This window comes from Miniopterus natalensis, chromosome 16 (genome assembly GCF_054644295.1).
Source record: "Miniopterus natalensis isolate mMinNat1 chromosome 16, mMinNat1.hap1, whole genome shotgun sequence".
NCBI lineage: Eukaryota > Metazoa > Chordata > Mammalia > Chiroptera > Miniopteridae > Miniopterus > Miniopterus natalensis.
The window spans coordinates 22109274-22122295 of record NC_142096.1 but is presented as its reverse complement, the minus strand read 5'-3'; the positions used below and the strand labels follow the sequence as shown (position 1 = coordinate 22122295).

Genomic DNA, 13022 nt, shown 5'->3' with positions numbered 1-13022 from the left:
CTCCTTTCAAAAGGCCAGGCTTTGGTTTGGATTCTAGTAAAAGCAAAGTTGTAGAAAACTCTTTAAAGTTTAAAAAAAAAGATATAGCCAACACATTTTTAATTAGTAGGAGCTTTGATAATAACTGGAAATATTTTTAAATGTTTTGCTAAATTTAAAATCAATTTCTAACTGCTAGCTAAGTGGAATGTCAATTAGGGGAATGCACCTTGGTAGTGGAGAAAAAATGTCCACTTCCTGATGAAAAATAGCTCAAAACCTACTTTCACCTTTTACTTAAAACCTGGTTATAATGAGCCATAATCAATTTCAGTTTATGTAAAATAATAGCTTTAAAATAGTTTGTTTATATTTCGGAAAGTAGTCAGCAAGAGTGAAATTTTACAATATTCTTTTTAAAAAAATGTTACTGATTTTAGAGAGAGAGGAAAGGAGAAGAGGGGGAGAGAAACAGATTTGAGAGAGAAACATCAATCAGCTGCCTCCTGCAGGCCACCCCCCACTGGGGATCAAGCCCACAACTGGGCATGTGCCCTGACCAGGGATATAATCAGTGACGTTTTGGTGCATGTGACAACGCTCAACCGAGACACACTGGCCTGCGCAGTATACTATATTCTTTAAAATCTACAACCTTTAAACAAAGTGATGTAAAATTTTTAGTATTTCCCTTATATTCAAAAACCTACTTGAAAGGGGAAAATAATTATACATATAAAAAGTGGTATCTGCCTCTTTAAGATGTAACTTAATCATCAAGCACATTTGTATAGTTTCAAAGCTAGTCCAGATTTTAAGAATATAAAGTCATGGCCCTGGCTGGGTGGCTCAGTTGGTTGGAGCGTGGTCCAGCACAACAAAAGGTTGAGGGTTCGATCCCAGGTTGGGACGCATTTGGGAGGCAACTGATTAAGATTTTTATTCTCTTTCTATAATCAATAAAAACATACTTGGTTGGGGATTAAAAAAACAAAAACAGACACACAACACTCCCAAAGAGTATAAAGTCACAATGTGATGTAGCAGGCAATGATTGGGCTTAATTCTGTACTCTTTCACTTTCTACGTCAGTGATCTCATCAGAGTATTTAATTTCTCTAACCTTGTTACTTCACTGGTAAAATGGGGATAATGCCTACTGCTCTAATCAATTGTAAAGATTTTTAAAAATCTTTAATTGCAAAGTGCTATATGAAAATATAGATTAAGCCTCTCCCTTTAGTTTTTTTAATTTGAAAGCTAAAATTACAGATTAAAAGTTCTTCCTCAGAATTTTAAAATCATTTATAATTATTATCCCTTAACCCACAGGTGATTTGTTTTTCTATTACCTCAAAGAAAACCTGAACAATAAGAAAAAGTTTATGATCACTGTTCTGACCTGAAGACATTTTAATACAACTCAATTATAACTAACCGTCTTTCAGGTTTTTTTCAGTTGAGGTAACTTAATATACATTTTTGCTTCATAAATATCCAAACTTCCAAGAAAGAACATTGTACAATGTTTCAGAAGTTCAATAAAAAAGATTGAGACATCATCCACCAATAACAGCACTTCTACAAGGAGAAAAACAGAACTGTTTTCCCTTAAGAATCTGAGGTACTTCAATCTCCAGAACTCACTTCTCAATTTAACAAAAGAAGTGAAGCTCAGTCTACTTTTAATGCTTACCTGTATTTTCCTCTAATGTTTTAAAAATACTGTACTTTTAGAAAAGTATAATTTATGCACATCATAAAAATGTCATTAGAAAAAATATATCATACTCAATTAACCTGACATTTCAACCATAATTCTTCATTCCCTAATTCTATAAAATAACCTAATCCACTCATTCAGTAAGTATTTAATGAATGCTTACTATGTAACAGGTTAAAGAGCCCGTCACTGGAGACAAGATGAAAAACATGGTCTCTGACCTAGAAGACTTCACAGGTCTAGTGAGGAAGACATATTTACCCTACAATTTGATAAGTGCTGTAATGGAAGTACAAACAAAGCAAAACAAACACTCTAGCACAAAGAGAAGTGCAAGTAACTGGGGGCTTCAGAAGTAACAGACATAGGAGTCTGTGTGGGGGTGTGTGCAAACCATACACATTGAGATTATGAAGAAAATATTTATATTTTCAGAAAATAATAATAAGCCCTACTTCCCTGAGTAAGTTAGATGGAGAAAGCTGACCAAACATGAGGCAGGAAGGGATATGTTGTGAAGTTGAGGTAAATTCTTTAAAATGACAATGGCACAATCAAACTTCAACTTTAAGAAGACTCCTCTGAGTGGCAGTACAGAATTACCAGATAGGAAATCATTCGAATAGGCAGAGATAATGAAAACCTTAACTAAGGGCAGGGACAGAAAACTACAAAATTAAAAACATTCTTAGTTCTCTATACCTTTCTCTGATAAACATGGCTAGGAATTTATTTCCCCCATATACACAAACAGACAAACTCAAACTTCATTTTTCCAATTTATTCTTCAAACTTATATGGCACCTTTAATAGTACCAATTAAACCTCAATTTTCTGATCAACATAACTATCCGACTAGTCTGAGGAATTATAGAGAACTATCTTTTGGCTGATGTTCATTTTTACTTATAGTGATGTTTTAAGAGAATAAACCAAAAAAAATTTTACACAGTAAGTATTTTACATAAATGTAACATGCATATCCACTTCATAATTAACCAAAATAAACTTTTAAGCACAAAATTTTAAAAAATCATTAAAAAATGAGACAATAAACCCAAAATAGATTTAACAGAAGCAACAAAAACACACATTTCATAAAGTTTCAATTAGTCTTGTCTTCCTACCGGTTAAAGCCTGAGTTTCAAAAATCCTACCTTCCTTGCCAAACAGAAACCTCCAACTTGGCTGTACCCTAATATATGTCCACATAACAACTAATTTTAAGACCTGAAGGACAATCACTTGTAAATTAATATAAAAATTATTCCCTAAGAAAGTGAACACTAGAAAAAAAAAGAAATATGCTGCCACAGAAGGCCAGTAGTCTGGTTAAAATATGCCGGCATGGCTCAGTGGTTGAACATCAACCTAGGATCCAGATCATGGTTCGATTCCCAGTCAGGGCACATGCCCGGGTTGTGGGCTCAATCCCCAGTTGGGGCGTGCAGGAGGCAGCCAATCACTGACGGCTCTCTCATCACTGATGTTTCTATCTCCCTCTTCCTTCCTCTCTCTGAAATCAATAGATATATTGCTAAAAAATAAAAAAAAAATAAAAAATAAAGTATGCCTGGGTTTGATGTGAATTAGATCTAAGTACACAAAACAAATTAACCAAAAATATTAAACATCTTTCCAGATAAACGATTCATTTTTCTTATTTATATTAAAATCAGATAGGATTTAATTTTAAAGTCATATTGTGCATTTATAAATTAAATTTTTCTATTTCAGCTAAGTAATTATAACTTAAATTCTTATATAGCTTACTTTCAGATTTTCCATTTTTCTCTCCAATAGACTCAGTGTTCAATATTCTATAATTGTAGTGCTCTTTAAAAAGAAAATATGGCCCTGGACAATGCTGCTCGACCAGTGTGGCTCAGTTGGTTGAGCATCAACCCATGCATCAAAAGGTCACTGGTTTGATTCCCTGTCAGGGCACATGGCTGGGTTGCGGGCTCCATCCCCAGTAAGGGGTGTGTAGGAGGCAGCCAATAGATGTTTCACTCTCACATCAATATTTCTCTCCTTCTTCCTTCTCTAAAATCAATAAAGATATGTTTTTTTTAAAAAGTAAATATGTACCCTGACTACACATAATTATTTTTCGTATTACAGAAAGATAACTGCTGAAAATCTATTCATTAGTACTGGCAAGAAGGAGGAAGTAAAATACAGCCTTATGGGTATCAAACTTTAAAACCTCTTGAAACAGCACATGACTATATTGATTCAAACATCATGAATTAAAATAATTTAATTAATATAAAGCATAAGACCTTCCATTTAAACATCACATTAAAACAAGTTGTTTACAGATGTTTTGCCAACATAAAGAAGCTTTTATGATACAATTAAAAACTGAGTTAATTAAGGTGAACGCATTTAGAGTCTTAAAATTAATTTTCCAATACGTTAAAAGTTTTTTACAAGTGAAATCTTATGCAAAAGTCCAATATAAAAAACAGATAAAAAGCAAAGCAGAGCTCTTGTTGCCACAAGGGTGGGATCAAAGGTACCCTCCCCCAGTCTCCCCTAGGCAGACCTGAAGGACCTCTGTGGAATGCCAAATAACCAATCTTCTAAGCCCCTGTGACAAATGAATTATAAAATATCTGTTACCAAGTAAAGCAAGGATTCTTATGGTAGCAATTTTCAAACATTTACGATCCATTAAAATTCCTTGAAAACAGAGTTTGAGCAATGAAGACAGAGGATCTACATAATATATCCTTGTCTCAGAAATTCATTTTACATTTTAATAAAGTATGAAATCAGGTAGCAAAAAAACCCACAATTCAATTATTTAGACCAAATAAACTTCTCAAAACTTATCTGATTGTAAAGACCTTGTTGGGGGGGCAATATTTACTATGCTTCATATCAGAATTTCTCAAAGTTGGAAAACACTGCCATGAGGGATATTAACTGAGGTTACTGTATGGTCTCAAACACAATACTGTCTGTTTCTTTAAAAACTTGCACTACACTGCACGACAAATGATCTTCCCTTATTTTCCAATAATATATTCTTTCACAACATTTAGGTGGAAAGTAAATTTACTGAGATCATAAAGTAGATTATATAAATATAAAATGAAAATTTTCATTCTTAACAGTAGCCAAACTTTCATAGATTTTATTACCCATTTTTCTTCATTCTCATTTGTTTATTCCTTCCCAACAATGATTACAGATCAACAGATAGAAGAGGGTAAAGAAATTACTGAGAGTTTAATCAGATTAAACATAACCATAGTTCTCCAGTCCTAAAAATAATTCTACATCCCACAAAATGGGAACTACTTTTTGTTCAAATTTGCTCTAACACTGTAAAGCTGTGTTAAGAACATCTGGCTCCTTGTTCTTTTACAGTTTTAAAAAACTAGAGGTTAAGATTTCAAGGTACCTTTTTTTATGTATTTTTTTTTTTTTAAAGCAAAACAACAAAAGCAGCTTCATTCCAGAATGTTCTCCCTAAAGAAAATGGTTAATGATGAAAACTTTTTAAATTTACTTCATTAGTAGCGACATTTTTATTAACAAATGGACGCAGACAGAAATAGTATAGAGACCAAAGATCACTTTTTAAATGTTTGTATCTAAATTATTCCAGTACACAAATTCACAAGACTTGTGAAAAATCTGAATACACAAGGACCTCAAAAGCCACCAATTATTTGATTTGATGAAATTCTCCATGCCTACAATATAGAAGCAAGTGTTTATAAAGTCTTAAATTATTTTATCTTTATCTATTCCCTACATTACCAGGTTAAATTAAAACTTTATCAGTAAAATTCAAATAGGACCACCTCCTAAAGAAGAAAACACTACACTTAACCAAAAATTTCAGGCACAAAGTAGTCCTCTCCCACAAATTTCTAGCTAATTAAATATTGTAATGTGCTTTGGCTACAAAGATATGACAGTGACATTTAAAGATTAAATTCTTTCAACACTAAAAAAAAAAACCCCACACCAAAATATGTACAAATAATACTCATCTTCAAATCTTTATATTCATAATCTAGTTTCAGCTGTCTATAATTTTTAAAGAACTCTTCTGTGCCATAAACCTGCAACTGCTATTCACTATTATGAAGGTATACTAGATAAACTCATGGTATTGTTAGTCTCATTCAATTAAAATATCTACTTGAAAAATCAATTAATACTAGTATTAAGTCTAATTTCCTAAATATGGAACTGTCAGACTTACCTGATTTGTCTGGCTACTTAAGTATGGCTCAAAATCATCATCATTTACAGCATCTTTTTGATGAATGGAACCATTTTGTACTGAAACTAAAAAATATGTTTGTATTAGATGTGTTGTAATCATCATTATGAGAATCACAGAACCACCTAACATTTTCAGTATTTTTCAAACGAAGTCACAAAAAGTTATCCTGAGCTCTTTGTTCTTTTCACCTAAAAACTCTTAATAACAACTTAATTTTGGATACAAATATTTATGTGCCACCAAAAACTTACAAATCTTGTACAGATAAGCCTAAGATTAGAGAAATAAAAATTACATATACACTTCCCAATAACAAAAACAATATCCCAATTTCAACACTGTAGTAAGCAAACAGTTAAATTAAAATGTTGGAAGGGTTCACTAATGCTATAATTGAATCTAAATATTACTTCAAATAGTGTTGTAGACAGATTTCGGAATGTTCTCTTTGTTAAATCTATTACTTAGTCTATTAAAGGTAAATAATGAACTTTTTGGGTAACTAATTACATTAAATATCTTAAATGTCTCCAGTTAAAGAAAGTGGCTAAAATTAACTTGAAGCAGTATCACAATAAATGTAATTATGGAAAAAAAATCTAAATAAAAAATTATGAAGACTCTCACATGAAAGTACAAATAAAATTCAGACACTAAAGATAACCATGATTACTCACTCTTGCAACACACAAGAAAACCAATCAGAATTCATAATGCCGTATTTGTTAGAGATCTTTTCCATAAATGTTCTATAGTTATTCTCTTGACACTGTCTTACAGTGCTTTTGAGCAGACTTGAGGTAAGAAGGTCCTGGATTTGGATCCTAAGTCCAACACTAAGCTGGGTGATTGATCTCTAAGTTAGTGACTTAACCTCTGTAACTCTACTTCTCTGTTCAAAGAGGATATTAATAGTACCTACCTACCTCACCTCATGAGAGTATTCAATGACAATATACAATAATGTTGAATATTACATAAAATATTACAAGATCTAAATAGGACTAAAAATTACTTTAGAACCACAGAAGTTTCACCAGGCTAAAACTTGATGTGCTGGCACTGTCTATGTAAATATACTATTTTATCCTACTTTTGAAACACACATTGATGTACAAAGTTGAAGGTTTCTGATGGATATTAACTAATCTGTTAGAAACAACAAAAAACACCTCAATATTTGGGGATTACTTAAAAATAGGGTCACAAAATATTATAAATTAAGGTTAGGGACAATGGTTGTGTTCCTTTGTAACAGTATACCATTTTAATTTTTCCTAACTTGAGTTTAGATCATATACAATGTAATCGTGAGTTGACGATAACATGGGAGAGCAAAAATAGGCCATGTCCCTTAGTTCTTTGCCTCCCACTAAATAGCAATGATCACTCAAAGAAACAATGCTACATTGTGAAGTCTTCAAAGTAAACCTACACTGCCCCTTAAAGACAAGAAGAGAAACCTGATGGTCAACTTGATCCACTGAGTTGGTTTACCTCTATATTATGATAAAGATAGCATCATAGCCAGGGTTGAGCTAAATGTGCTCCCCAAAATTTAAATATGTTAGCAGCCACTAGAAATGAAAATAAAGAGGTGGGTACCTTAGGCTATTTCTGGTGGGTTAATCATGTCAGCCCAAGAGATTCTAACATACACGTTCTCCTTTACCACTCCTTTATCAAAGGTACTATGCATAATTTATTACCTCCTGAAAAAAAGTTCTTCACTACTTATGGACTATTACACTGGTAATAGTCGTCAGTACACATTTGAAACAGCAACCCATTTCAAAATCACAACTATCTAGTCTTTGAATTTGTTAGATTCTCACAAATTTAATCCATACTGCTAATACAGTAAAAAGTACCTACTCAAAATTTATCTAAATACATATTACACTGCTATTCTTATTTCCTCTGTTCTATCCTTTCTCTTCTTTTAAGAGGCTGTGACTAAGAACAAAACATTCACACACACTAAATAAATAGTCTACAATCATTTATAAGTGATGCATAAATGTCTAAGAAATTCTAAAAGATTACTCAAGGAGTATGTCAATCTAAGGAAATGTTTAATTAAAAGTATTTTATGCATACTGACAAGTAATTTGCATTCAATTAAAATATGAGTAAGAAGCTAGCCTTTGAGTTTCAGAAGCATACATTTAAGAAATTCAACTGTCTTAAAGGCTTTAGTTTTTGAACATTACTTAATGACAACTTAATGTCTTGGAGACTGAGAGCCATTAAATAGTAATGAAATCCAAGCTAGTTCCATAGTCTGTACAAGTTCTTCAGGGAAAAAAGAACAGATGACTTACATGATTCTTCGCCTGTTTCCTCTGCTCTATGAAGCAGAGTCAAATCAAGATAGAACATGGGCCTTAGGAGCCAGGTGATTCTTTGCTCTGGTCTGACTACATCAAGTTAGGAAAGTCAACAGATCTGTGCATCATGTTTTCCCACCTACAAAAACAGCGACAATACCATATACCCTCTATCTCCTTATAGGAATGTTTTGAGGATTAATAATAAAATAAAGCCTAAAATGACGGTTAAGTGCTTTTCAATCTTTTCCAGGGGGAAGATGGGAAGAGGTTACAAAAGAATATTGCCAAAATATAAGGCATTTTCAACTACTTTTCTGATACTAAAAAATAGCCAAATTTAACCTAATTCTCTCAAATTGTAGTTGTACCAAACAGTGTTGGGAGGGGGAGAGAGAGGAGAGGAGAGAAAAGATAAATCCCTTTCCATGTATCTATTTATAAAGTTATGGAATAGGAAGAAGCAAGCAATAAGGCCTGAGGCTACTAGGAGCATGGGATCTGACACCTTCTCCATGGTGCCTGCAGGAAAAGTAATAATAATACACTTTGATTCCAGCAAGCAAAAATCCTTCTTTTTAATAAATAAAAGCGATATAAAGTCATTAAATTACAGACCAACAGGTAAATAATTATCCTTAAATTTCTACTACCTTTCAGTACTACACCTTGGCCAACGATAATAAAAACAATTCTAATATGTAACACATAGAGAATAGATGAATTTTTAAAAATTCAAACTCATAAACAAGTAAACCTAGAACTACTTATACTACAAAAGCATTTTTGCCTTACAAAGATAGTGCTATAGAACCCACTTTAAACTTTTAGTTCTTTTAGTGCATTTATGTCATTCAAGATATACAGAAAAACACTTAGCAGAAAATCAAAGACACTAAAGCCAGGTGTAAAGCCAATGCTGTAAACTAACAATAATTCAGGGAAGAAACACAGCATCTCTGAAATTATGTAAACTGAAAAGGATCCTGCTTTCAAAACTCTGACAACTCCTCAGGGACATGTATTTTTCATAAGCTGTGAATTCAAGTTTAATACTCATGTTCTTAGAAAACTGAGGCTGTAGTTCAAGAAAAATAACTTTGCTTTCTGCTCCATAAAAGTAAACAGAGTAACTGTAAAACAATTTCACTAGCTTGAAAACCAAGTCAGCTAAGGCAAAGTAGTTTTTCTCAAACACATAGCTACTCGTATCAGTCCACTGGAGGTGCTGCCTTCGCTTTGTAATTCTCCCTGCAGAGGCATAAAAATACAAGTAATGTAGATGTGTGCTTGTGCGCTTGTAGTATCTACCATTTTAAAGCATCTTAAATGACCGCCAATACTTTTAGGCCAGTAGTTCTGCCCTCCCGCCATATCTTAGGCAACAGTCTTCCTGTATCTTAAAAATAGATGAGGTGAGGCCCTGGCCAGGGTGGCTCAGCTGGTTGAGCGTCATCCTGTGCACATGCCCAAGTTGCCGGTTCAATCCCTGATCGAGGTGCAAATGGGAGTCAACCGATGGATGCTTCTCTCTCAAATCGATGTTTCTCTCCCCCTCCCTCTTACATCAATAAAAAACATATTTTAAAAAATAGGTGAGGAAGGTGAAAAGAAACTCAGCAACTGTAACTGCTAGAACAGTGAACTAATGTAATTACAACAATTTGCATAACATATATAGGATTTATGACTAGAATTATTAGTTCTTTTTTATAGATAGAGGGGAAATTCTGATCAAAAGATGCACTGTGTTCAAGCTCACTTGGCAAGTCAGTGGCCGCAAGCAGTATTAGAACACAGATCCCGTAGGAACCTCAGTCCATCCTTCTATCCATGAATGAGATTACGAACTGAACAATAAAGGAGAAAGAAAATTTCTTGGAATAAAGAACTATCCAAATACATACTCTGTGTGTGTATCTAAATGCACCTAACAAATGTGATACTGATTAAAACAATTTTAATAACCAAAATATATATATCATCAATATACAATATTATTTACATATAACTGACACCTATAATATCAAAGACATTTAGTGAAATGACTCTGTTATAAAATATATATATCATCAATATACAATATTATTTACATATAACTGACACCTATAATATCAAAGACATTTAGTGAAATGACTCTGTTATAAATCAAGCTTATAGTAATGGCTTACTAAATAGATGGTCTATTTTGTTTTGTCAAACAAGTACTTCATATAATTTGCATACTTACCTTAAAGCAGATTAACACAAAACACTTAGCATTTCAAATAGCCTTGCAAAGTGCCACCTCCCCACAGATCTAGGATAAAATAATTTATGCTAGGCAATAATGAGCACAAATTTCACATATCTTCAAGTCTATATACTTCCTAATGGGAAGACTAGCAAAACAAGTAATAGATTATTCCTTTTAAATTTACAAATTAAGTTTTTAAAAACTCACTTAAATCAACAATATCAAATTCTGAGATTTATGCTCACAACATAAAAAATAATTCTAAAATTAAAATTTTAACTCTAAAAATTAAATTCTAGAGTTTAAAATTTCTAACTGTGTACATACTCAAAGAAAATACTCAAAGAATAAACTTGATAAACTTTTTACTTAATATAGTGTCATATATCTAGTCTGCACAAATTCTCAAATAAATTGTACAACTCGAAGAAAATTAAGTAAGCTGTGTACAGTACCTACTCCTTTCAAATTTGCTATAGCGAATAAAAACCTGAATATAAAGACCACCAATAAAAAGATTGAATTACATCTAAAAAGCTATTGTAGATCTTACTTTCTAGGTAATATTTTGCTATGAAATAAAAAACAGGAAGCATAATTCTATTTAGTCTAATTTCAAGCCCTGTTGCAAACTGTCATAAATATATAATTCGATGTAATGTTATTTAATTGGCACTGCCCCAAAAAAGCATTGTTCTATACTCATTCATGTCACATGATCAACATCACATCTGTCAGCTGACTGTATTATCCCATATTAGTAAATACGAAGTACACTTTTTTAAAATGCGTTACTTTCAGGAGTACTTTCTTTTGAAAAAACTAAATAGTAAATCACATAATTCTGACAGGAAATTATGTCCTTGAGTCAGTCCTTTCTAAAATACCAAACTGAGTCTCACCTTGCGATCAGGACAACACAGTGAGATAGCATGCCTGTTCAGTTTTTATCTCTAACGTAACTGACTTCAACAGAATCAGTGATTAACAGCACAATATACATTAATGTGACATGGAATACTATGCGGTTGCATGTTCCAATGTAACCCAGACATGTCAAACAAAATCTCCACTTACCTACATAAAGATTTCTTGTGGCAGAAATTACATAATACAGATAAACTGCAAAATTAAAACAATGTCACTACATTCATAACAATACCTCCTGAACTGAAATACAACTAAGGAGAAAACTGTTTCTTGTACCACTTTGCTTTCTACAAAAGTGCCATCAAAGCAAGGAACTACCGAAGTTTTGGATAGCACTGGGCTGCCTTTGCCATGATGAATGTTCCTCCAATCCTACATTTAAAAAAAAAAAAGGAGCAAAAACAAACAGAAAGGCTCTCACACAGTTTTAAAAGTAACATGGAACCAACATTAGTGAATAAGATAAAAATATCCAAACTCACCTTTATTTCCTTGCCCTTTAGGTCTCTGGGTAGCAAGACGAAAGGTGAAATGAGAAGGAAAAAAGAAAAGAAGGAAAGCGTGTTATCAAAGGCGTTATCAAAGATAAGTTATTTTAAACAATCCGCGTAGGAGTCAAAGCCACCATATCCTCCACAACCACCGATTTCCCAACCACCCCGTCTGTAAACCTACTACCGCCACTTGGGGTCCGTCTCGGAGCTCGCCCGGGCTCAGCCCCAGGTCGGCCGCCCTCAGGATGCGTCCTAAGGCCCGAAGAGCAGCCCTTCCCCACCCCCCGCGCCGGCGGCCGGCGGCCTCCCGCCTCCACCGCGGATTCCGGGCCGGGGCGGCAGGACCGCAACTAGCGCCCAGGGCACCGTTATGGGGCCGGCAGCGGCGGCAACGAGGAGGAGCCGAAGCCCCACGCGAGGGTGGAGCTCCGGGGCTCGGGCCTTCGCCGAGCCTGAGGCCTCGGCTCCCTCACCTGATCCACGCTAGTGGCTGACATTCTTCACCGCAACCCGAGAGCCGCCGCCGCCGCCGCTGCCGCCTGGGCCTCTCCCCGTGCACTCACAGCAGTTGGAAGCCGCCCTCAGCCGAGTAGACTGTTCCAGCCGCCGCCGCTTGCCGAGAACCCCGAAACAGGGTCTTGCGCTCGGAGCCGGTGGAAGAGGCCCGTCTCTTCCGCTTGCACGCTCGTCTTCCCGTCTCGCTCTCCGCTTCTCGGGTCCACAATGGCGGACCGACTCCCGAGTCTCACTTCCGCTCCGAGCCTCCCTGACCTTCCGCTCTCCACTCTGACGTCCACGCTCACCTCGCTCTTCCTCCCCCACCCCTCCCGCCGCGGCTTGGGCCCCGCCCCCGCACGCTACGTCCCTGGCGACCGGAGCCTCGGGGGGCTGGCCCCTGGGCGCATGCGCCACGGAGGCAGCGCGCCTGTGCGCCTGCGCGCGCCAACTTCTAGCGTCTCCTCGGTAACTTCTCTCCGTCCAGCTCCGAGTCTGCAGGACGTGCGTGGGGCGTGGGCAGCGGGAGCCCTGGCCGGAGCCGGGAGCCGGGGAAATTCTGGGCCCGAAGTGGGCCTGGGCT

The 13022-nt window shown here is 35.6% G+C and overlaps 1 protein-coding gene across 3 annotated transcripts in view; it reads right to left on the bottom strand.

Moving 5' to 3' along the window:
• YTHDF3 (YTH N6-methyladenosine RNA binding protein F3) overlaps nucleotides 1-12468 on the bottom strand; it is a 36143-nt gene extending 23675 nt beyond the window's left edge. Inside the window, exons 1-3 of one of the 3 annotated variants that reach the window (XM_016198888.2) lie at nucleotides 12418-12468; nucleotides 11933-11957; nucleotides 5931-6016 (exon numbers count right to left, since the gene is read on the bottom strand). In XM_016198888.2, coding sequence (XP_016054374.1) covers nucleotides 5931-6016; nucleotides 11933-11957; nucleotides 12418-12441 — 135 coding nt within the window. In that variant the 5' untranslated portion in view covers nucleotides 12442-12468. Of the gene's footprint in view, nucleotides 1-5930; nucleotides 6017-8278; nucleotides 10269-11932; nucleotides 11958-12417 lie in introns of those variants that run through there. The other 2 variants (XM_087825408.1, XM_087825407.1) reach the window with 2 other exon arrangements.
• Nucleotides 12469-13022: the final 554 nt, after the last annotated feature.